General features: G+C 47.5%; 1 protein-coding gene across 1 annotated transcript in view; it reads left to right on the top strand.

Annotated features, from left to right (window-relative positions):
* The window catches only part of KRTCAP3 (keratinocyte associated protein 3), a 37,545-nt gene that overhangs the window by 1,449 nt on the left and 11,451 nt on the right, over nt 1-24,645 (top strand). Inside the window, exons 2-4 of the mRNA XM_083178983.1 lie at nt 1,883-2,067; nt 2,186-2,245; nt 2,834-3,034. Coding sequence (XP_083035109.1) covers nt 1,883-2,067; nt 2,186-2,245; nt 2,834-3,034 — 446 coding nt within the window. The remainder of the gene's footprint in view (nt 1-1,882; nt 2,068-2,185; nt 2,246-2,833; nt 3,035-24,645) is intronic.

The raw sequence follows: 24,645 nt of genomic DNA, 5'->3' as shown, positions 1-24,645 counted from the left end.
TGTGACCTGTGGTTCTCTCCCGGGTGAGGGAGGCGTGCTGTGACCTGTGCTTCCCTCCTCTCTCCCGGGTGAGGGAGGCGTGCTGTGACCTGTAGTTCTCTCTCCCGGGAGAGGGAGGCGTGCTGTGACCTGTGGTTCTCTCTCCCGGGTGAGGGAGGCGTGCTGTGACCTGTGGTTCCCCCTCCCGGGTGAGGGAGGCGTGCTGTGACCTGTGGTTCCCCCTCCCGGGTGAGGGAGGCGTGCTGTGACCTGTGGTTCTCTCTCCCGGGTGAGGGAGGCGTGCTGTGACCTGTGGTTCTCTCTCCCGGGAGAGGGAGGCGTGCTGTGACCTGTGGTTCTCTCTCCCGGGTGAGGGAGGCGTGCTGTGACCTGTGGTTCTCTCCTTTCTCCCGGGAGAGGGAGGCGTGCTGTGACCTGTGGTTCTCTCTCCCGGGTGAGGGAGGCGTGCTGTGACCTGTGGTTCTCTCCTCTCTCCCGAGTGAGGGAGGCGTGCTGTGACCTGTGGTTCTCTCTCCCGGGAGAGGGAGGCGTGCTGTGACCTGTGGTTCTCTCCTCTCTCCCGGGAGAGGGAGGCGTGCTGTGACCTGTGGTTCTCTCTCCCGGGTGAGGGAGGCGTGCTGTGACCTGTGGTTCCCCCTCCCGGGTGAGGGAGGCGTGCTGTGACCTGTGGTTCCCCCTCCCGGGTGAGGGAGGCGTGCTGTGACCTGTGGTTCCCCCCTCCCGGGTGAGGGAGGCGTGCTGTGACCTGTGGTTCCCCCTCCCGGGTGAGGGAGGCGTGCTGTGACCTGTGGTTCTCTCTCCCGGGTGAGGGAGGCGTGCTGTGACCTGTGGTTCTCTCTCCCGGGTGAGGGAGGCGTGCTGTGACCTGTGGTTCTCTCTCCCGGGTGAGGGAGGCGTGCTGTGACCTGTGGTTCTCTCTCCCGGGTGAGGGAGGCGTGCTGTGACCTGTGGTTCTCTCTCCCGGGTGAGGGGGGCGTGCTGTGACCTGTGGTTCCCCCTCTCTCTCCCGGGTGAGGGAGACGTGCTGTGACCTGTGGTTCCCTTCCTCTCTCCCGGGTGAGGGAGGCGTGCTGTGACCTGTGGTTCTCTCCTCACTCCCGGGTGAGGGAGGCGTGCTGTGACCTGTGCTTCTCTCCTCTCTCCCGGGTGAGGGAGGCGTGCTGTGACCTGTGCTTCCCTCCTCTCTCCCGGGTGAGGGAGGCGTGCTGTGACCTGTGGTTCCCCCTCTCTCTCCCGGGTGAGGGAGGCGTGCTGTGACCTGTGGTTCCCTCCTCTCTCTCCCGGGTGAGGGAGGCGTGCTGTGACCTGTGGTTCCCCCTCTCTCTCCCGGGTGAGGGAGGCGTGCTGTGACCTGTGGTTCCCCCCTCTCTCTCCCGGGTGAGGGAGGCGTGCTGTGACCTGTGGGACCTGTGGTTCCCCCTCTCTCTCCCGGGTGAGGGAGGCGTGCTGTGACCTGTGGTTCCCCCTCTCTCTCCCGGGTGAGGGAGGCGTGCTGTGACCTGTGGTTCCCCCTCTCTCTCCCGGGTGAGGGAGGCGTGCTGTGACCTGTGGTTCCCTTCCTCTCTCCCGGGTGAGGGAGGCGTGCTGTGACCTGTGGTTCCCCCTCTCTCCCGGGTGAGGGGGGCGTGCTGTGACCTGTGGTTCTCTCCTCACTCCCGGGTGAGGGTGGCGTGCTGTGACCTGTGGTTCCCCCTCTCACTCCCGGGTGAGGGAGGCGTGCTGTGACCTGTGGTTCTCTCCTCTCTCCCGGGTGAGGGAGGCGTGCTGTGACCTGTGGTTCCCCCTCTCTCTCCCGGGTGAGGGTGGCGTGCTGTGACCTGTGGTTCCCTCTCCCGGGTGAGGGAGGCGTGCTTTGACCTATGGTTCTTCTTTCCTTGTGCAGACCTGGAGAAGGGTCCGCGGCAGCTGATGAGAGCGGGCATCGCACTGATCTTTGTGGGCCATGTGAACTTCATCCTGGGGGCCATAGTACACGGCACTGTACTGCGGCATGTGTCCAACCCAGAGCGCAAGGTCAGCCCTGAGTACTGCGCAGCCAATATCATCTCTGTAGTGTCCGGGCTACTGGTGAGTATCCAATGCTGGTACATGTATGTTACACGCTGTGTCCATATACTAACACTGGTGTTCTCGCTGTTCCTGCAGAGCATCACTACTAACACTTGTGTTCTCACTGTTCCTGCAGAGCATCACTACTGGAATCTGTGCAATACTGACTTCCCGGAACCTTGGCAGAGCCCGAATTGTGAGACCGCAGCGCTCCTGTCTCCTTGTCCTCTGTTTCTCCTCGATCTCCAAATGTATCATGGTGCACTTCCTGTGTGCGTGCGCCCGCATCTTTTGGCTGTGTGTGCGTGCCCCTGTTGGTTCCACCTCTGGTTCTCTCATGGTGCACTTCCTGTGTGTGTGCGCCCGTGTCTCTTGGCTGCACCCCTGTGTGCGTGCGCCCGCGTCTCTTGGCTGTGCTTGTATGTGTCTCAGTTGTGCCCGTGTGTGCGTGCGCCCGCGTCTCTTTGCTGCACCCCTGTGTGCTTGCGCCCGCGTCTCTTGGCTGCACCCCTGTGTGCTTGCGCCCGCGTCTCTTGGCTGCACCCCTGTGTGCGTGCATCCCTGTCTCTTGGCTGTGTGCGTGCATCCCTGTCTCTTGGCTGTGTGCGTGCACCCCTGTCTCTTGGCTGCGCCCGCGTCTCTTGGCTGCACCCCTGTGTGCGTGCACCCGCGTCTCTTGGCTGTGTGTGTGCCCCTGTTGGTTTCCCAATGTCTGCCACCTCTGGTTCTCTCATAGTCCATGCAGGACTGGCGGTACACTGACATCCTGTCCCTGTCCCCACAGCACTGGTCACTCCTGGTCTTGTCGCTGCTGAACGCTCTGCTCTCCGCTGCCTGTTTTGTGGGATTGGTACTGTCCGTGTCGCTCACCATTGCTAATGGGGGCAAGAACCTGATCTCTGGCTGTAATGCTACAGTCCTGCCTGCGGACACACGCTCTGTCGTCATGAGCAACGAGTGCCCCTTTGACACTACGCGGATCTACGTGAGTCTCTGCATTTACTCTGTGTGTGTGTGTGTGTGTATTATTATGGGTTGTGTATATATTTTAGTGCCGTCCTCCCCACAGATATGGAGGATATGTGTGTAAGTAATCTGGAAAGAGATGGCGGCATTCAGAGACTCAAACAATTTTGTCTATCGTCCATCCTGGTGACACAGCTTAACCTTGGGATGTAGTGGGGTCCGCAGGAGCCAGGCACCGATGCTACTTCTGTAAGAGGCAGGCCCCTCCCCTGCTGCATCCCAGAATTCCCCAGTGCCCACAGGAGTGGGTGCATGTGCTGCGGGCTGCAGACGTTTTAGCTTTAGTTAGGGTTTGGTTTTTTTGTTAATATTCTCTTAGCTAATTGCAGGTTTCGGTGAGAGGTTTCCTGGGGAAAGCAGAGGCTGACAGAAGCGCTGCCTTCTCGGAGTGACATGGGAACTGCTGTTGGTATAAAACTTGGCCGCAGTGTGTGGTTGGTGGTGCTCCCAAAAGGAGTTCAAACCTGAACTAGACAGGGAAGTCAAAAGGTGACTAGAGGGAACCCAACAGGGTTTTTGGGGCACACTTGCGAAGTTAGGGTTTATAGGATTGTTGAGCCTTCCTATCAGATTTCTGTGTCTTGGGGAGATACTTTCTCCCAGCGCAGAGCTCTGACCTCCCCACTATTTGGGGTGAGGTCTCCTGGACACTGGGAGGAGACCTGAACCGGCTCCCTGCTTAGACACTGGAAGAGAGAAGAAGCGGCTGAAGGTGCCAAAAGGCTTCCTCACCGCTGAAGCAGGGACCTGGTCTCTTCCTCACTGTAGTCTGGTGCCCTTTTCCCCACAATTGCCTTTATTCAGATCTGACCGCAGTACAAGTTTGTTTGGAAAATGGACAAACCCATGTGCACTGCAGGTGGGGCAGATGTAATGTGCAGAGGGAGTTAGATTTGTGTAAGTTATTCTGTTTCTGTGCAGGGTAAATACTGGCTGCATTATTTTTACACTGCAATTAAGATTTCAGTTTCAACACACCCCCCACCCAAATTTAACTCTCTCTGCACATGTTACATCTGCCCCACCTGCATGGTTTTGCCCATTTTACAAACAAATTTGTACTGCGATCAGATCTGAATAAGGGCCAGTGTGTGGAGCTGAAAGGGAGATTTCTCACTGTGAAAGTGTCTTCTGGCCAGCGCTTCTCCGGTGACCGCTGAGGGTCGTCTACAGCAGCAGCTGACAGATAAGTACACTGGTTACATTATTCTGTATAGTGCCTGACATTTGCACTGTATTTATAAAAAAGACCGGTGTAATTCTGCTGTTGTGGAGGAGGAGCTTCTGCCATGCTAATAGACTGCGGACAGATGGACCAGGGGGTCTGTGCCCTGCATGCTACTCTGTTCCCAGTGGCGCTCAAGCACAGAGGTCAGAGCAGCCTGAACCTGCGTGGGAGACTGCCCGAGGGTAATCAATGGCTGACTTGGTGCAGATGGATGATCTCAGTAATTCCCATTATCACAACCCTCTGTGAGCTCACCCCCACCTTACTGCAGGCTATGTAGCACACTTGATATGATGTGCACAAAACGAATGCTTTTTTGTTAAGGATACCACTCCGACACCCCTTATCTACCCCACCTCCACTTACTCTTGACTCCTAAGGTGCCCACACACAAGAATGATTTTTTTTTTTGGCCGATTTCTGATAAATTGTCCGATGTTTACCGATAATTGGCCGATCTCGGTCTGATGCGCGCTCCCGTGGATCTTTAGCTAAATCTTCTGATCTTATGTGCTGCATGAAAGATGAGAAGATTTAACAAAAGATCCATAGGAACGCACACGGGATCCTAAGAAATCTTTGGTACAGATGTGCGCTCGCCTGAGATCTTCTGTCCAGGACGCACAAAAGATTTGAAGGCTAATTTATGCGCACATCTTATGATCGCAAATCTTTCTATTGTGTGGGCACTTTAATGCTGTGTACACAGGGTACAATCCAACATGAGATTTTCACTATATAGTCAAAATCGCAAGCAGATTGCACAGGGTTTTTACCTTGCGATCCCAATGCGCGCTCCCGTGGGAGCGCCAATCGAAACCCAGATAGTCAGGACAGCAGTGACTATATAGTGCAAATCTAATGCAGATTGTATGTAGATAGTACGCAGTCGAATAGCAAGGGAATCTCACCGTGTGTACACAGCATTAGAAGGAAGAGGGGGGGAAAGTCCTGAATATACCACTCCCTGACACCCCTTATCTAACCCACCTCCACTTACTCTTGACTCTAAGAAGGAAGAGGGGGAATGTCCTGAGAACATGTCTTGCGGTCAGAAAGAGGATTTTGAGACCTCTGCCCCTGGGGTGGAGGATTTGATATTGGCTGTGAAACAAGCATGGAGTCTTGCCATTTCTGTTACCGCTAGCAGAGGTCTGGCTCAAAGTCTGGGAGGCGGATAGTGAGTCCAAGAAGTCACTGGAAGCACTAACCTTCAAAGGAGCGTTATTGTTTGGTACAGAACTCTGATACAACGGGCCACGGGGGGAGGAGGGAGAGTACTCTCCTGCCTACTCCAGTGGCAAAGCAGAGAGCCTCCAGGTTCGGGGCCTTCTGCCCTTCCTTTCGTTCCTCCTTTCAGGAGGGAGTTTCTTTTCTTTTTTCCCAAATACTTTTTATTGCGAAGGATAAACATTACAATATGGAATCACATTCACAGTATTTATTGCAAACATTTCCAATTTTTCTTATTCATCATAAATGTTATTGAATACGTCTATGGGTTTAAAAATCAAACAAAGATTATGTATAGATGTCGATTGTATATATTAATAAAACATTTGAATATATAAAGAATTTCTTTCAACAAGATCTATAATGTACTGATCAGTTCCTATATAAATGTCATTCTATTCAATAATTGAGCTCTTGGCGTAACTGGTGGTTTTTTTTCTTGGGTTATAAGAATTGTTTTTTTTTTTTTTTATTAATGTTTTCATCTTGTTTTTAATCAGATAAATAAGAGATAATTAGTGTCGAATAAGTCTAAAAACAGTTTGAAAGGGGAATTTAGGGTGGGGGGGGAGAGGAGGGGGGTGGAAGAGCTGCGCGTGTACAAGTCCTCCATTTCGTTTTATGATTAACCTATTGGTGTATCTTGTAAAAAGTATTCTGGTCTCATACCAGAGAGTTGTGTGAAACATTGATGGATTTGTTTGGTGTCTGCTGGTAACGTGTCTATATAACTCTCCCAATCCTCAAAGAAAAGTTTTGTTTGAGTTTCCATATGTAGAGTTGTTTCAGTCCATTCAAGCTTAAATATTTGGAATAAATTTTCTTTGAACATAAGAAATGAGGGCGGTGTGGCGGATGTCCACTGTTGTAGTATGCATTTTCTTACTACCTCAGAAAGGTACAATAACCATTTCCTGCAGCCAACTGACATTTTTGGGCTGGTTGGCAAGTATCCCAAGATGGCCCATTCTGGTGTTAATAGTAGGTAATTTACCAAATGGTCTACCGCAAATTTTCTGACTGAGATTTCCTTCTAGCAAGATCCTGTTTTTGTGCCTTTGCTAAGTAGCAGAGTTCCAAGGCGGAGGATAAATCCTCAGCATGACAGGGAGGAGGCTCCCCGTTCTGGGACCAGAGTGGGGGGTCGACTCCTGCAGTTTCAGGACACCTGGTCCCGGTCCACTCAGGACCCTTGGGTACAGTCTGTAATCTTGCAAGGTTACAGGATCAATCTGAAGTGGGACCCACAAGTCACTTTATACAACACCTTTACCTCGGTAAGCACACGAGACCAGTCCTTATGGGAGCGGCGGCTTCTCTTCTCCAGAAGGGGGTAGTAGTCACAGTACTTCTGGGGGAATGGAAGAAGGGATTCTATTCTTGGTGCCAAAGCCGGACGGATCTTTCAGGCCCATTTTAAATCTCTGAACAAGCATCTGTGGGTAGATCATTTCAGGATGGAGTTCCTAAGGTCGGTGCTACTAAGCATGGAACCAGGGGAATTTTTGGCATCCATAGATATTCAGGATTCATATCTACACATGCCTATGCTGTGATTCGCCATAGGCTCTTCAGTTTGGTCTGGCCACTGCGCCCAGGGTCTTCACAATGTTGATGGTGGTAATGGCAGAGCCCTCAGGTTGAAGGGAGTTGTGATCATTCCATACCTGGATGACCTGTTCAAAGCAGAGTCGGATGAGGCGTTGCAGGAACATTTAGTAGTTTGCAATACAGTTTCTCTAGGAGCACGGGTGGATATTGAATATCAAGAAGTCTGTTAGCCCCGACCCAAAAATTGCCATTTTTGGGAGTGGTTTTGGATACTCGCCTACATCGGGTGTTTCTGCCAGAAAACAAGGCCAAAGACCTACATCTCTTGGTCTTATCACTTCTTCACTCCCCGAACCCATCAGTCTGGAGGTGCCTGAAGCTGTTGGGCAAGATGGTGACCACATTTGAAACAGTGGGTGAAATTTCATGTTTAGGCCCTGTCGGATGTGTTCATTCCGGGGATCCGGAATGTGGAGGCCGATTTCCTCAGCAGATCGGACTTGCTGGAAGGGTATTGGGCGTTGAACCTGGAGGTGTTTCAAGAATTGATGGCATCCACACACAATTGTCAGGTGGCCAGATTTTGTTCACTGACCAGGGATCTGACAGCATGGGCTGTGGATGCCATGACAGTCCCTTGGAATTTCAGGCTAGCTTATGTCTACCCTCCTCTTCCCACGATTGCTTGGGGCCTTGAGAGTGAGGATACAGAAGTTGAGTGTCATTCTGGTGGCGCCGGATTGGCCCAGGAGGTCCTGATATTCGGACATACTGAAGTTGTCAGTGGCTTTGCTGTGGCATCTTCCTCTTCATCCAGACCTGCTCCGGTGAGGTCCATTGCTTCATCAGGACCTACAGATGGAGCCACTGCCATCTATCTCTATAATAGGATTAAGTGAGTAATTGGATTACTCTGCATGGCCTAAGGAAGATAGATGAGATAGGCTCCTACTGTAGCTCGTCTAAGTTTGATGGCCTGGCTTTTGAGACCTTTATTGAAGAGTGGTTTCTCAGAGGCAGTTATTCGGATTATGCTGAGGACTCAAAAACCTGTGTCTGCGGCTAAATATCCTAGAGTCTGGAAGATCTATATCAGGTGGTGTGATAAGCAGAAGGTGCACACCTCTTGGTTTAAGTTGGCTAGACTTCTGGATTTTCTGCAGGATTGAGTTTGCAGTCATTGAAAGTGCAGCTTTCTGCATTATCTATACTCTTTCAGAAGAGTGTGGTTCTTTTACCAGAGGTTCAGACCTTCCTTCAGGGGGTTATACGTATTAAACCCCCATATCGACAGCCGGTGGCACCATGGGATTTGTCTTTAGTGATGGCAGTGTTACAGAAGCCACCCTTCGAGCCTCTAAGGTCGGCTGACCTAAAGTTTATTTCCTGGAAACTGGCTTTTTTGGTGATTGCCTCAGCGAGAGGAGTGTCTGAGTTGGGGACTTTGTCTTGTAAGTCGCAGTTTGTTGTTGTTTATGAAGATAGGGCCTTCCTTTGTACGGTACCTACGTTTTTGCCAAAGGTTGTGTCAAACTTCGATCTGAACCAGGAGATTTTGCTCCCGTGTTTGGACTTCCTGAGGGGACAAGGAATAGAGACAAACTTAAAAAACTGGATGTGGTGTGAGCGCTGCATGTTTATGTGGAAAGAGTGAAGGAGTTTTGTAAGACTGAATTGTTACTGGTACTGTATGATGTACATAAGGGAGGGTGGCCAGCCTCTAAGCAGACCATTGCTAAGTGGCTGAGGTCGATTATTGCCTTGCTTATACTAAAGTTGGCAGGCCTGTTCCGGCTTGGGTTAATGTCCATACCGCAAAGTCATTTGCTTCCTCTTGGGCTGTGCATCATGGGGCTTCAGCGGAGCAGTTGTGCAGGGCAGCCACCTGGTCCTCAGTTCACACGTTCATCAAATTCTACAGGTTTCATGAGTTCGCGATGGAGGACGCTTCATTTGGGCGAGCAGTTCTACGTGCTGTGGACCTGAGCTTACCTTCACAAAGAACAGGCTCTTGAACGTCCCAAGGTTGAACTGTTTCACCAGGATGGACGATAGAGAAAAGATTTTTGTGAGAACTTACTGTTCGAATCCCCTCTCTCTGAGTCCATCCTGGTGACACAGCTCAACCTTGGAATGTAGTGGGGTCCGAAGGAGCCAGGCACCTATGCTAGGACTTTAAGAGGCCGGCTCCTCCCCTGCTGCATCCCAGAAATCTCAGTACAACTTCAAGAGCCCGCTAGGATACATTACTCAGTACAATGCCTGAACATATTAATATACATAATAACGAATTGTATAACACTGAGCGTAAGGTAGGGATCGCTGTGTCACTGCACTGGACTCGGAGAAAGGGATTAGAACGGTCAGTTCTTACAAAAATCCTCTTTCCTTCTTATAAAAGAATAAAGGTGCAGCAAATCACAGACGTTTTGTGTACAAGCCCCATCTTCGAGGTGCAGAGGGTGCACCATCTGTGTGTGTATATGTATATATGTGTGTGTGTGTGTGTGTGTGTGTGTGTGTGTGTGTGTGTTATTTTTGGGGTGAGTTTTTTTTTTATTTTATTTTTTTTGAAATTTTTGCAGCCGGGGGACTTTTTGAATTTTCTGGCTGTGTGTGTGTGTGTGTGTGTGTGTGTGTGTTATTTTTGGGGTGAGAGTTTTTTTTTTTTATTTTTTTTTTTTTTGAAATTTTTGCAGCCGGGGGACTTTTTGAATTTTCTGGCTGTGTGTGTGTGTGTGTGTGTTATTTTTGGGGCGAGAGTTTTTTTTTTTGTGTGAAATTTTTGCAGCCGGGGGACTTTTTGAATTTTCTGGCTGTGTGTGTGTGTGTGTGTGTGTGTGTGTTATTTTTGGGGCAAGAGTTTTTGTTTTTTTGTGAATTTTTTGCAGCAGGGGGGAGTTTTTGTATTTTCTGGCTGTGTGTGTGTGTGTGTGTGTGTGTGTGCGCGCAGGAATATTTTAGGACACTAGGTGTCCTAGGAGCGTGACTGGGTTTTGCTTAAAGCTGTGGGTTTGGGGGTCAAGTCCAAACAAACAGAAATACAGTACGGAAGGGGATGTGAAACCGCGCTTTATCTAATAACATCCTACATATACAATTGGTAATGATAATAACATTCCATATATATATATATATATATATATATATATATATATATATATATATATATATATATATATATATATATATATATATATATATATATCCTTTAGTCCCGGCACTCCTTTTGGATAAGGTATTGTAATGCTCCGGTGCCTCCTTTAAGCTGTGTCACAGCTCCAATATGGTTTGCAAAAATAAGTGTCACTCTGGAGACTTTGCTGGAAGTAGTGAAACAAAAGGTGCTTTATTCCAACATGTTTCGGGTCGACTGCCCGTCGTCAGGGATCAATATATATATATATATATATATATATATATATATATATATATATATATATATATATTTACACACACACACAACACCAGAGCCAATAAAATCACAGTAACAATTAAAACATTTACTCACACCAGCTGTGTGAAGCACGCTGCAGCCGTCCGTCCCATCCGCGCGGCATCTCAGTGTCTCAATCTGTGACGTCACAGCTAATCGCCGCCCATGTTGCTAAGCAACATGTAAATACAACAGAGACGCTCACATATACACCGGCATGGCCGTGCGATCAGGGAGGGAGACGCTGCCTGCAAACAAATAACATAACAGACATATTAAAATCAAGTGTAATTTAGATCACACTGAACATACAGGAACAGCGCATGCATTATATGGCATTAGGAAGCATTTTGATAAAGCGCAACATCATGTCGTTCTTACAGTGATAGTATATACATAAAGGTAAAACCCCTGTGTCTCCCTATACATAAAGGTATAATTCTCATAAAAAACACTGTAAGCTGAGGTACTCATTGAGTCCTTTTGGAGCAATAGTATTTAGATCAAAAATCCACCTACTCTCTCGTTGTAAAAGGGTGCGTGCTCTATTACCACCCCTAATAGTAGGGGGTACGTGATCAATTATGAAGGCACGCATACTGGCAACACTGTGTCGTGCCGTGCCACTGGTTGGTCAGCTTTTTGGGATAGCAATGCCTGTTTTATCGAACTCCTATGCATTGCCATCCTTTCTCTGGGTCTTCCCAACATATGAGAGCCCACACGGACAGGTCAACATATAGATAACATAGGTGGAGGAACATGTGAGGATATGATTTATTTTAATTTTAGCCCCTGTATGGGGATGGTTGAACGTAGGGCCAAAGTATTACACGTCACACATCCCAAGCACCTATAGCAACCTGGTTATCTCAGGAAATGCTGATTTGTATTTTTTATCGATGCCTGTAATGTCCAACTTTACTACATAATCTTAATATTACGTCCTGTAACCTGGCATCAGCCGAGTGTCTGTAAGTGCCCCCAGATCTTTATCTGATTGAACAATGGGCCACCATGTTTTAGCCCTTTTGGAAGTACAATTGCTCAAATCTATTGTATTTATTGACCCAAGGGATCACTTTATCATTCGGGTCATGGTTCTTTTGAGACATTCTGCAAAGTCTGCTCCTAGGTGTTTTTAGAACTTTGTTTTTAAGGGCCACCAATGCCTTTCTACAGTATCCCCGCTCCACGAATTTGTCTATCATCTCATCCATTGTTTTTTTCCGTTTTTGTGTTGGATCGGATGATATTCTTCTTACTCTTATAGGGAGTAAGGCAGCCCCTTCTTGAGGGGTAAGGGGTGAAAACTGTTAGACTGTAACAATGTGTTGCGGTCTGTCTCTTTAGTGTAGAGGCTGGTGTGTAATTGACCCGAATGATAGGTGATAGCCACATCTAAATAATGTATACTTGTACGATTTATTTCAAATGTGAACTTAATCACACTCTCCGAGTTATTATGTGCTATCCAAAGCTCTTCCAGCTGATGCTTGTCACCGGACCAGAATATAAGCAGGTCGTCTATGTAGCGTAAGTATAGGTTGATATTAGACCTGAGCGTACCATTCTGAAAGAACAAATCCTGCTCTGTGTCATACATACAGCTATTGGCATAAGCCGGGGCTACTGCAGAACCCATAGAGCAGCCTGCCACCTGTGGAAAAAATTGTCCATTGAACACCAAATAGTTTTTAGTCAGTATCATAGACAACAATTCCAGAAATAAGTCTACAGGGGCCCTATAGTCAGGGTTATCCGCTATCAGGCGACGTACAGCCTCCACACCTGCATCATGAGGGATACAGGTGTAGAGGCTTGTGACATCAGCGCTACATAGAATCACGTCTTTGGGTAGATCATGCAAAGATTGTAACGTAAGTGTCCTTCAGATATACCGGGTTATTACCTGGTAACGGGTTTTCCTCTACTCCGCCATGGCAGCCATCATGAATGGGTTTCTCCCTGCTGGGTAGTGCTTTGGAAAGGAAAAAAAGACCTCTGGCCCCTATAAGAAGGCTCCTCCTCCGTCCACCAGTGTCTTATATTCTTCAGCTTTAAAATAAACGAACATCATTATTCCACATACACACCTTCTTTTTAATTCAAGGGTGGGAAATACCGCTGCCATGGCGGAGTAGAGGAAAACCCGTTACCAGGTAATAACCCGGTATTTCCTCTGACTCCGCCATGGCAGCCATCATGAATGGGTCATGCCCAAGCAGTACTGTATTTCATAGGGAGGGTATACTCACGTATAACTTAGGAACCGGCCACCGGCCGTATAACGTATAACTGAAATAGAACGTTTCTTCACGTTTTTAATTTACTGCCGCGCTCAGGATCTTCCTCCCAAATTTAGCATCTGCAGAAGACCAGACGTCTACCCTGTAATGCTTTGTAAACGTGTGCGGTGAGGACCATCCTGCGGCCTTGCAAATTTCTGTCAGTGATGCAGATTCCTTCTCTGCCCATGATGACGCCATTGACCGCGTTGAGTGCGCTTTAAAACCTTCTGGTGGCTCCTGTTGTCTTATGACATAAGCTTGTCGGACACAACTTTTAATCCACCTTGATAAAGTCTGTTTAGAGGCTCTTTGCCCTTTTCTTTCTCCTTCTGATAATATAAATAAATTGTCGGCTTTGCGAAACTCGGCCGTCCTTTGCTTGTAAATGGACAAGGCTCTGACCAAGTCAAGACAGTGTAGCCTGCTTTCTTTACTATTCGTCGGATTTGTGCAGAACGTAGGCAATATGATCTCCTGATTGATATGGAACTCCGAGGCTACCTTAGGCACGAACATTGGGTTTGTCCTCAAGACCACTTTATCCGTATATATTTTGAAGTACGGCTCTTTAATCCACAGCGCTTGGAGTTCTGATACTCTGCGAGCCGAGGTCATGGCCACTAGAAATAATACTTTCCATGACAGAAACTTCAAGGCCACTTCCTGTAATGGCTCAAACGGAGATTCTGTTAGTACCCCTAGCACCAGGTTTAAATCCCACGAGGGTATCGGGCTTCTTACCCTTGGCTTAATCCTCTTTACTGCCTGCATGAATCTCTGTACGTATCTGTTCTTGGCTATGTCCCAGTCCAGGATACATGATATAGCTGAGATCTGCACTTTCAGAGTACTTGGTGGAGAGGTTTATTCGCAGCCCTTCTTGTAGGAAGGAAAGTATGGTGACCACACTACGAGGGTTCTTCCTATTCTCCCTCGCCCAACACGCATACTTCTTCCAAACTCTATAGTATATCTTCATGGTTACCGGCTTTCTCGCCTTTAGCAAGGTCTCCACTACACCTTCACTGAACCCCTTTGCCTTCAGACTTCCGATTTCAGCAACCAAGCCGTCAGTTTCCACGATTCCGGCTGCTCCTTGCGTACCTCCCCTTGTACTAGTAGGTCCTTGGTTGGAGGTAGTCTCCACGGATCGTCTATTGCCAACTTCTGAACCGTGTTGAACCACGCTCTGCGAGGCCAATATGGCAAGATTGTTATTACCTCGATCTCCCTCTGCAGTTTCCTTAGTAGCTTCTGAATCATTGGTATTGGGGGAAAAACATAAGCCCTCTCTATGTCCCAGGGCACTGACAGGGCGTCTACTTGTTCTGCCAGCGGCTCCCAGAACCTGGCAAAAAATCTGGGTACTTTCTTGTTTCTTGCTGTTGCCCTAAGGTCTACTTGAGGACGTCCCCATCTTTGCACCAGACTCTCGAATACCTTTTGGTTGAGACCCCATTCTCCTGGCAGGCATTCTATTCTGCTTAATTGGTCGGCTACCACATTTTCTTTCCCTGCTAGGTAAACTGCCGTGATGCTTAGAACCCGGGCTTCCGCCCACTCGAACAGCTTGTCGGCCACCTCCATCAATGCTCTGCTTCGTGTACCTCCCTGCCGATTCACATAGGCCACCACCGCCTGGTTGTCGGTCCTCACGATTAGCTCTGTCCCTTGTAGTTGGTTTTGGAACCACCTGCAGGCTCTGACCACCGCCTCCATTTCCCGCAGGTTGGAGTGAGCTTCCTTCCAGTCTTGTTGCCACTTTCCTTGGGCCACCTGATAATTGCAGGTTGCTCCCCAGCCTGTTTCGCTGGCGTCCGTGGTCAGTGTCATCTGTGGCTTTGCGCCGAAATATCTTCCTGCTGTCAGCCTGTTTTCTGCTGCCCACCAGTCTAAGTCTTGTTTGGCCCTTGTAGACAGGATTATCCTTTGGGACAGATCCCTTGAGTTCTTGTTCCACTGTAGGAGAAAACAGTTCTGTAGCTTCCTTGTATGGAACCTTGCCCAAGGAACCACCTCTATCGCTGATGCCATGAGGCCTAGCACCTCCATGCAGTCTCTTGAGGATGCCACACGTCTTCTTTTCAGGTTTTTTACTTGGTGAATTAGCTTTTTTCTTCTGACCTCTGTTAAGGAAATCTTTTGCTCCTTTGTATTGATTACTACCCCCAGGTATGTTATTTCTCGAGTAGGAATCAGCTGGCTTTTTTTGTAATTTACCAGCCATCCGTGTTCCAACAGGTACTGCACCACCCTGTCTGTGTGTTCTTGGGCCTTCTCCTCGGAGTCTGCGACTATTAGGATGTCGTCGAGGTAAGGGAATAACCTTATCCCGCTCTGTCTTAGTGCGGCTACCAACACGACCAGCACTTTGGAATGTTCTCGGGGATGTAGCCAGCCCGAATGGTAGGGCGTTGAACTGGTAACTCTTGCCCATCAGCCTGAACCTCAGATATTTCCGATGGCTTACGCAAATTGGGACGTGCAAATATGCGTCTTTGAGATCTATTGACGCCATGAAGTCCTTTTGACTTAAGTCTAGAATCACTGATTTGATACTGTCCATTTTGAAGGATTTTACCTCTATGAACTGATTGAGTCGTCTCAGATCTAGTATGGTACGAAATCCCCCTGTTGCCTTTTTTACTAAAAAGAAACGGGAAAACCATCCCCGAAATTCCTGGCCTTCTGGCACAACGCTGATTACTTCCTGTTCCAGCATCTCTTGCAAACTTGCTAGTAAGGCCTTCCTCTCCTCCCTGTTTTTGGGAATTGGAGACTGAACAAAAAACTCTCCGGGGACTTTGTTGAACTCCACTTTGTACCCGGAGGATACTACCTCTTGGACCCACTTGTCTCCAGTGGTCCCGGACCAGACGCTTGCAAATTTCAGCAGCCTGGCCCCTACCGTCTGTGACCTGACGTCACTGTGCCTCCTTCTTGGAGGAGAATTTATCTCTATTTCTTTGGGCACGAAAATTGCCCCTTGAGACCCAGGATCCCCTTCTATAGGGTCTTCCTGGTCTATATGCCCGTGACTCTCTGTAGTCCTGGGGCTGAAATCTGCCGAACTTGGCTGGAGGAACTCTTCTGCCTCCTTTATCTTGAGGAAGCCAAACCGACTTCCCTCCTGATATCTTAGCCACAAGCTCGTCTAATTGTTTGCCAAACAAATAGTCCCCTTGGAATGGCATGGACAGGAGTTTGTTTTTGGACTGAACGTCCGCCGCCCATGGTTTTAACCATAGCGCCCTTCTTGTCGCGGCTGTCGCCGCCCCTGCTCTGGCCGACAGCCTTACCGCATCCATAGATGCCTCACAAATAAATTCTACTGCCAGCTGTACATCCTGTACCACCTTCAACAGTTCCGAACTTGCCAGGTCATCCAGAATATCTCCCTCTAGTTGCTGACACCAGCCTCTTACTATTCTGGATGTCACGGCCATTGCTGACGCTGCTTTCAGGGAAGCCCCCGAAATTAAATGTTGTTTCCTTAGACCCAGCTCGATCTTACGATCCATTGGATCTTTAAAGGCGTTGGCCTCTTCTAGTGGCAGTGTCGTCTTCTTCGACAGCCTTGCCACCGCCGCATCTATTTTAGGTGCTTCTTCCCACGAGAGTACCTGCGCCTTGTCAAAAGGATACATCTTGTTAACTTTCCCCGGGATAGCCACCCTTTTATCTGGCTGTTTCCATTCCTCCGTTATTATGTCCCTCAGGGTTTGAGACAGGGGAAATGTTTTAGTTTTCTGCTTCTTATCTTTAAAAAGCATCTCCTGCAAGCTCACATCCTCCTGCTTGTCCTCAATATTTAATGACTTATAAATCCGGACCAGAAGGTTGTCGACCATGTCGGCATTAAAATCCGCGTCCGACCTATCCTGACCTGGGTCATCCTCTTCCTCCTCGTCTAAGTCACATCCAAGCACACTAGGACCGGCCGACTGGCCCGCTGTGTCCTCTGTATCCTCATTAAGGACATAGCTCTTCCGCTTGATGGGTGCTTTGCCCGTATCCTCTTTAGGTGCAAACGTATCAGCTAGGGCTGTTTTCAACATCTGTACTAAGCTCGCCATTTGAGCCGGGGGAAACAGCTGAGCTGCCTTACAGCCTTCACATATAGCCCCAACATGCTTGTCCGGCAGCGTTTTATCACATGTTGTACATTTATTGTGCACCAATTTCTTCTGCTTGCTTTTCCCTTTATCTTTGCTAGACTCAGACCTATAATGATATACAACCAGTCACTACAACTACTCAAAACACCAACATTATGTGGACACCCTACACCACACCTGCTCACCCTGTCTTTGCACCAGACTGCCTGTCTTCTTCCATAATGAGTAGTGCGCCTCTCTATAACAACACAGTCACGTCTAAATGAGTTACCGTTAAGCTCAGACCGCCTCCATAAATATGGACAACACAGCCCGCACTAACTCACCTATGCGTACGTCCCGTCCTTACACGCCCGGCAGTCCTCTAGCAGCTAGCGCTCCGACGCTAAGCTCCCAGACCTCAGATCAGCGTGACACTGACAACCGCCGCTAAGATATGACGCGTACCGGAAGTCGCGCCCTATGACGCGCTCCCTCTGAGTACACGTTACACGCACTACTCGGCGCCCGCCCTTAGCACAGAGCCGGGGCCGGGGAGCGTGCGCCAGCAACCGCATGCCTGGCTCAGTACCTCTCTCCCCTGGGCGCCGCCGTACAGCTACCCCATGGGGCCCGCATTCGGCATCAAGGAGCTTATGCTCTCCCTCTCCGCTGCATGAAGCCAAGGCAGCTGCAGGGAGTGACAGTCCTCCATCCAGGTGAGCTGGTGTCCACATGTATGCACTACCCGGAAAGGAAAAAAAGACACTGGTGGACAGAGGAGGAGCCTTCTTATAGGGGCCAGAGGTCTTTTTTTCCTTTCCAAAGCACTACCCAGCAGGGAGAAACCCATTCATGATGGCTGCCATGGCGGAGTCAGAGGAAAAGACGGTATGTTCTGCACACATGGGTTTAAAAAGGCATCAAGATATAATGCAACAGGCTGAAATAATGACTCGCATGCTGACACGCTGGGACGTCCTGGGGGCTAAAGTCTTATGGACCTTAGGCAGTGTATAGAAACAGTGGAACCTTTGGGAAATCCACTGTCAGGGCCTTGTGAAGTTCCTCATCGATCTGTCCTTGGTTGTAAGCCAATGTTAATACTTTATCCAATTCTTTTTTGTACACTGTTGTTGGATCATGGGGTAATCTCCGGTAGGTATTTGTATGCGCCAGTTGTCTCTCGCATTCCTCACGGTAGTCTTTCAGATCCTGGACCACTGTAGCTCCGCCTTTATCAGCGCTACGCACTATAATGTCAGTGCGTTTACACAGGTTATTAAGTGCCGCAAATTCCTCCTTCGTTAGATTATAATATTTATTCAGGTTTTTATCAGTCCTCATATTGATGTTCTCCAACAGACGTGTGTATATTTAAATGGAGGAGTTCTGCGTTGTCGGATCAAACGTGGAGGCAGGCAGGACCTTTTTGAGTTGTCTGGGTACCGAATTTTTCTTAGATGAATTCTGGTTTGAGTTTTTGCCAAAATATTCTTTATAGCGGAGAGTTCTGTTCAATTTAAAGACGTCCAGTTTCCACTGAAATGCTTCTTCCCTGACTGTTGGTACAAACGATAAGCCTTTTGATAGTACACACATTTCCATGTCCGATAAAGTTTTACTTGACAGATTGATGATGGAGCTTTTGTTTATCTCCCTGTTCTTTTGTTTTTGTAGCCTCTTGGTCTGCCCCGACCGCCTCGTGCTCTTACGGGTGGGGCGTAAAGGGTTGAGCGAGTCTGTAGCCCCGCAGGGCCTGCCACGTCCCCCAGAACCTGGGTAGATGACTCTGCTTCGCTGTATGAAGTGCTAGAATCATCATACCTGTTCTGATATGGGCGTGGTTTACGTGGCCTTCGGGGATTGTCAAATCTTTGTCTGGTGTTACCGCTGCTTAACCAAGAGTACACAGCACGCTGCTCATAATCTAATTGTACCTTTCTCGGTTTTTCTTTTTTAAAGGCGATTAGGTCCCGTTGATACTGCTCCATTTGTGTGGATAAATTGTCCATCCATCTGGTAGTAGTATCTGCAAGTAGGGTGGTTTTAAATTCTGACTCAAATTTTTCTATTTGTTCTTGTGTTGATGCCAGTTCTCTAGATGACTCTTCTATAACAAGTAGAACCAAGTCCATCGAACACTTGTTCAAAATCACCACCCATTTTCGGCAAAATGATACATTATATCTGCCTATTGTCGGCATATTTCTTACCCGAAACCCCCTCAGTATCTGGTTACTTCTGTAATAGTCCGATAAGCTGATACCGTGGAATTTACTATTGCTCCAAAAGGACTCAATGAGTACCTCAGCTTACAGTGTTTATGAGAATTATACCTTTATGTATAGGGAGACACAGGGGTTTTACCTTTATGTATATACTATCACTTTAAGAACGACATGATGTTGCGCTTTATCAAAATGCTTCCTAATGCCATATAATGCATGCGCTGTTCCTGTATGTTCAGTGTGATCTAAATTACACTTGATTTTAATATGTCTGTTATGTTATTTGTTTGCAGGCAGCGTCTCCCTCCCTGATCGCACGGCCATGCCGGTGTATATGTGAGCGTCTCTGTTGTATTTACATGTTGCTTAGCAACATGGGTGGCGATTAGCTGTGACGTCACAGATTGAGACACTGAGATGCCGCGCGGATGGGACGGACGGCTGCAGCGTGCTTCACACAGCTGGTGTGAGTAAATGTTTTAATTGTTACTGTGATTTTATTGGCTCTGGTGTTTGTGTGTGTGTGTGTATATCTCTATCGACGGGGGTGTTCCCCGATATGGCCTCCAGAACTGAACACAATACTCTAGGTGAGGTCGTACCAATGACCTATACAGTGGCATTATTACTTCTTTCTTTCTACTGCTGATACCTCTCCCTATGCAACCAAGCATCTGACTTGCCTTCTTCATTGCTTTGTTACATTACCTACCCCTGAAATAGTGACACCTAGATCCCTCTCTTCCTCAGTAGTTGCCATTATTGTGCCATTTATACTATATTTAACCTTTGGATTTTTAAGACCCAAGTGCAAGATTTTGCATTATTTGGCATTAAACTGTAGTTTTTCAAGCTCTTGACCATTTCTCTAATCTACCTAGATCCTCAATCATTTGCTTTACCCCTCCTGGTGTGTCTACCCTGTTGCATACCTTTGTGTCATCTGCAAAAAAAAGGTTTATTTTACCCTCAATTCCATTTGCGATACCACAAAGATCTTAAAAAGCACTGATCCATGTACAGATCCCTTGGGTACCCCACTAGTAACATTCCTTGATCTATTACTTAGTCACCCAGTCAAAAAAGTCAATAATATTTGTTTGACATGATCTTCCCCCAGTAAACCCATGCTGTTTTGGATCCTGTAAATTGCTGGTTTTGAGATATTCTACAACTCTTTGTTTTAAGAGTGTTTCCATCAATTTCCCTACTACTGATGTAATGCTCACTGGTCGATAGTTGCTTACCTCTTCCTTGCTTCCACTTTTGTGCAATGGGACTACATTCGCTGTTTTCCAGTCCTCTGGGATTATTCCAGTAGATAGGGACTGGTTGAATAATTCTGTTATTGGTTTTACCAGCTCCCCTTTAAGCTTAGTATCCTTGGATGTATCCCATCTGGCCCCATTGATTTATCCACTTTCAGTTTTGAGAGTTTTGTGAGGACTTTCTCCTCTTTAAATGTACTTGTTGCTCCCTCAGTTTTCTGACTATACTTTCAACTTAACTGTGGCCCCTTCCCCTCTCTTTCAGCAGTGAATACTGAGCAGAAATAATTATTATGATCTGCTATTACTTCCACTCTCTGTCTTTTTATTCCACTTTTTGTGTTTCTCCTCTCACTTCTATACCTTTAATAAAAAAAAAAATAATTTTAAAACTTCCCCCTTTACCCACTGACGGCCATTTTCTCCTAAGCCTGTGATTTTGCCTATCTCACTGCCAGCCCTCCCTCTCCCCCTATTCTACTCATCAGGGGCTCACTGCCCTGATGACGAATATGTAAACCCCCCCCCCCCCCCCTGGCGAATGCCACAGGGAGCCAGGGGGACAGCAGAAGGCAGGGAGATGGAAGCCTCCCTGCCTGTGCCGGACACTGCACACAGCAGCAGGGGGGAGAAGGAGGGCTGGCAGGGACACAGGAAGCACAGGGTCAGGTTGGGTAGCGCTGGCAGGCAGTGGGGTCCCTGCGGTGGATGGAAACTAGTAGTTCCCATCTGCCGCATGGACCCCGCTGCTTATCTCACATACACTGTAGGGACCCCCCTGCCCACCAGCGCTACCCAAACTGACCCTGTGCTGCCAGACCCCGCTGCATGCCACCCACCAGCAGGCAACTCAGGGAGGAGAAGGAGGGCTGTGCTGGTCCCGCTGGTGCATATGTAATGAGCGGGACCAGGCACAGTGGATATCTTAATGAGTGGCTCCCCGTCCCTGCTGACATCATGTGTTAAAAAATAATTAAATATCCAAATAGCAAGACACTTCAAATAATAAAATTTTTATGATGAGTTTTTTTTTTTTTTTTACAACAAAAAAAACCCCTTTATTTTAAAAGATCACTTTCCAGTTCACCTTAAAAATATGTTGAATGCAAAACAGTGAATCAGGGCGAAAATCAGGGAAAAAGCAATTCGACATCCTAGCATTGAATACACTTTCGGTGAAAACCCCATTGAAATACACCAGCGAATTGCAGCGAGCATGGAACTGAGAACTGTCCGACATTCACGGTTTACTTTCGGTGAACAGTGAATAGGGTGAGTCAGATTTTCAGTGAAAAAAAAAAAAAGATTCACCGCAAGGAGTGAAAACAGCCCGATTAAAAACAGTGAATCCTGAGCTTTGAATACTGGCCTTTTGTCTTCATTATTCTGCGTCTGCTTATATTTCTTAAAGGCCAACTTTTTTGCTTTCACAATACTTGCTACTTCTTTTGCAAACCACAATGGCTTCCCTTTTTTCCTTGTGTTTTTCCTAACTCTTTTGACACAAAGTTCTGTTGCTTTCAGTATTGCACTTTTTAATTTTTCCCACTTATCCTGCACTCCTTCCAAGTTCTTCCACTCTGCCAAAGAATCCCTTACAGAGTTTCCCATCTCTACAAAATCAGCCTTCCTAAAATCTAACACCTTTGTTTTTGTGTGCGATGAGTCAGTCTCTGTCTTTATTTTGAACCATACTGCTTGATGGTCACTGGATCCCAGATTTTCACCCACATTTATGTCAGATATTCTGTCACCATTTGTAAGTATTAAGTCTAATATTGCGTCCTTACGAGTGGGCTCCCTCACCAATTGCTGGAGGGATGCTCCTTGCAAGGAATTCAGCATGTCCCTACTTCTGGTGGAACTTGCAACAGGCAGCTCCCAGTTTACATCAGGTAGATTAAAGTCTCCCATGATTATCACCTCTCCTTTTAATGCCATTTTATTGATGTCCTGCAATAGGCTCTTGTCTAGTTCCTCTTCCTGACCTGGTGGTCTGTAGATCACCCCTATACGAAGAATCGCCTTCTCCCCTGTTTCTATGGTCACCCAAAGGGCCTCCGTTTGTTCTTCAATACTTTGTATTAAGGTAGTCTTTATATATTTTTTTCACATATATTGCAACCCCTCCTCCAATTTTTCCCATTCTGTCCTTCCTAAATAAAGTATATCCTGGTATAGCTATGTCCCAGTCATGATTTTCATTGCACCATGTCTCTGTAATAGCCACAATATCCAGTTCATCCCTTGTCATTATTGCAATTAGTTCTGTGATTTTATTTCCTAAGCTTCTAGCATTTGCACACATAGCTCTTAAAGTTGTGTTTGTGCTTCTCCTGCTGCTAGCTATGTTCATCTTTCTGCCTATATCTATTGGGTTTTGATCGGCATTATCTTCTGCTGCAGTGGATAGGCTTCCTGTTCCATTTTCCTGCAGAGACAATGGGGGAAATTTACTAAAGGAAATTTGTAAAAAAATAGGTGTATTTGTATCCAAAAATACACTTATTTTTGACCTTTTACTATCCTGAAAATACAGCTATTCGTATTGATAGCACATCAATACGAATAGCTGTATTTTCAGGATAGTAAAAGGTCAAAAATAAGTGTATTTTTGGATACAAATACACCTATTCTTTACAAATGTCCTTTAGTAAATTTCCCCCAATACCTCTAGGTTGGGGGAGCAGATTTCTTCATTCTTATTTGTTTCACTGCCCCCCTCTGCTAGTTTAAATAGTTGCTGATTAAGCTTCCAAACTTCTCACTTAGGGCCTTATTCTAGTTCATTCTTTCTGACAAATTCCTTCTTAGATGGACAAAACCATGTTCACTGCAGGTGGGGCAGATGCAACTTGTGCAGAGAATTAGATTTGGGTGGGGTTTTACTTCAAAGTGAGATCTATATTGCAGTGTAAAAATAAAGCAGTCCATATTTACCCTGCACAGCAGGGCCGGCGCTGCCCGCTCAGCAGAGGATGCAAAGCAGGTAGGCGCCGGGCAGGAGAGGCGCCACTGTCCCTGCTCTGCATCCCCTGCTGTCTCTGAGGCTGCCGGCTGCTGCTGCGTCTGTCACACTGCAGGGCACGCAGCAGCGCCGGAGGCACAGAGTTCCCTCCAGGCTGGCTCATCAGGGCAGCAGTTCCAGTACGTACTAAAAGGGGCGGGGCTACACGGACGGAGGGGGCGGGGCTACACGTACGGAGGGGGCGGGGCTATGATGGAGCAAGACTGAAGAGAGACACAGGAGAGACTGAGCTGCCAGGACAGCAGACTAAAGTGTGAGTGTAATAATGTTGGCAACTGGTGTGGGCACGTGTATAGGCAGGCAGCATTACCAATGTCAGCAACTGGTGTGAGCATGTGTGTAGGCAGCATTACTAATGTCGGCAACTGATGTGGGGATGTGTGTATATATAGGTAGTGCTACTAATGTCGGCAACTGGTGTGAGCATGTGTGTAGACAGCGCTACTAATGTCGGCAACTGGTGTGAGCATGTGTGTAGACAGCGCTACTAATGTCAGCAACTGGTGTGAGCATGTGTGTAGACAGCGCTACTAATGTCAGCAACTGGTGTGAGCATGTGTGTAGACAGCGCTACTAATGTCAGCAACTGGTGTGGGCACGTGTATAGTCAGCGCTACTAATGTCGGCAACTGGTGTGGGCACATGTATAGTCAGCGCTATTAATGTCGGCAACTGGTGTGGGCACGTGTGTAGTCAGTGCTACTGCTGTTGGCAACTGGTGTGGGTATATGGTTACACAGTGCTACTAATGTCGGCAACTGGTGTGGGCATATGGTTACACAGTGCTACTAATGTCGGCAACTGGTGTGGGTATATGGTTACACAGTGCTACTAATGTCGGCAACTGGTGTGGGCATATGGTTACACAGTGCTACTAATGTTGGCAACTGGTGTGAGTACTACTTATAAGCAGAGCAACTACTTTTGGCAACTGGTGTGGGCATTCTGAGTAAGCAGCCCTTCAAATGTGGGTATATCCAGGAGTATTCGGAGCATTATGTGTAGCATAATGTGTGTCAATATCATATGGGCATTATGGTGCTTGGCATATTTTGTAAGGAGAATTACGGTGTGTGGCATAATGTGTAATGGCCATTATGGTGTGCTGCATATTGTGTAAGGGGCATCATGATGTGTGACATAATGTGTAATGTGCATTACTTTATTTATAATGTGCATTACTGTGTGCGGTATAATGTGTAATGGG

Source organism: Crinia signifera, chromosome 3 (genome assembly GCF_055691185.1).
Source record: "Crinia signifera chromosome 3, ASM5569118v1, whole genome shotgun sequence".
Lineage (NCBI taxonomy): Eukaryota > Metazoa > Chordata > Amphibia > Anura > Myobatrachidae > Crinia > Crinia signifera.
The sequence above is the reverse complement of the archived record's forward strand: the minus strand, read 5'-3'. Positions and strand labels throughout refer to the sequence as shown.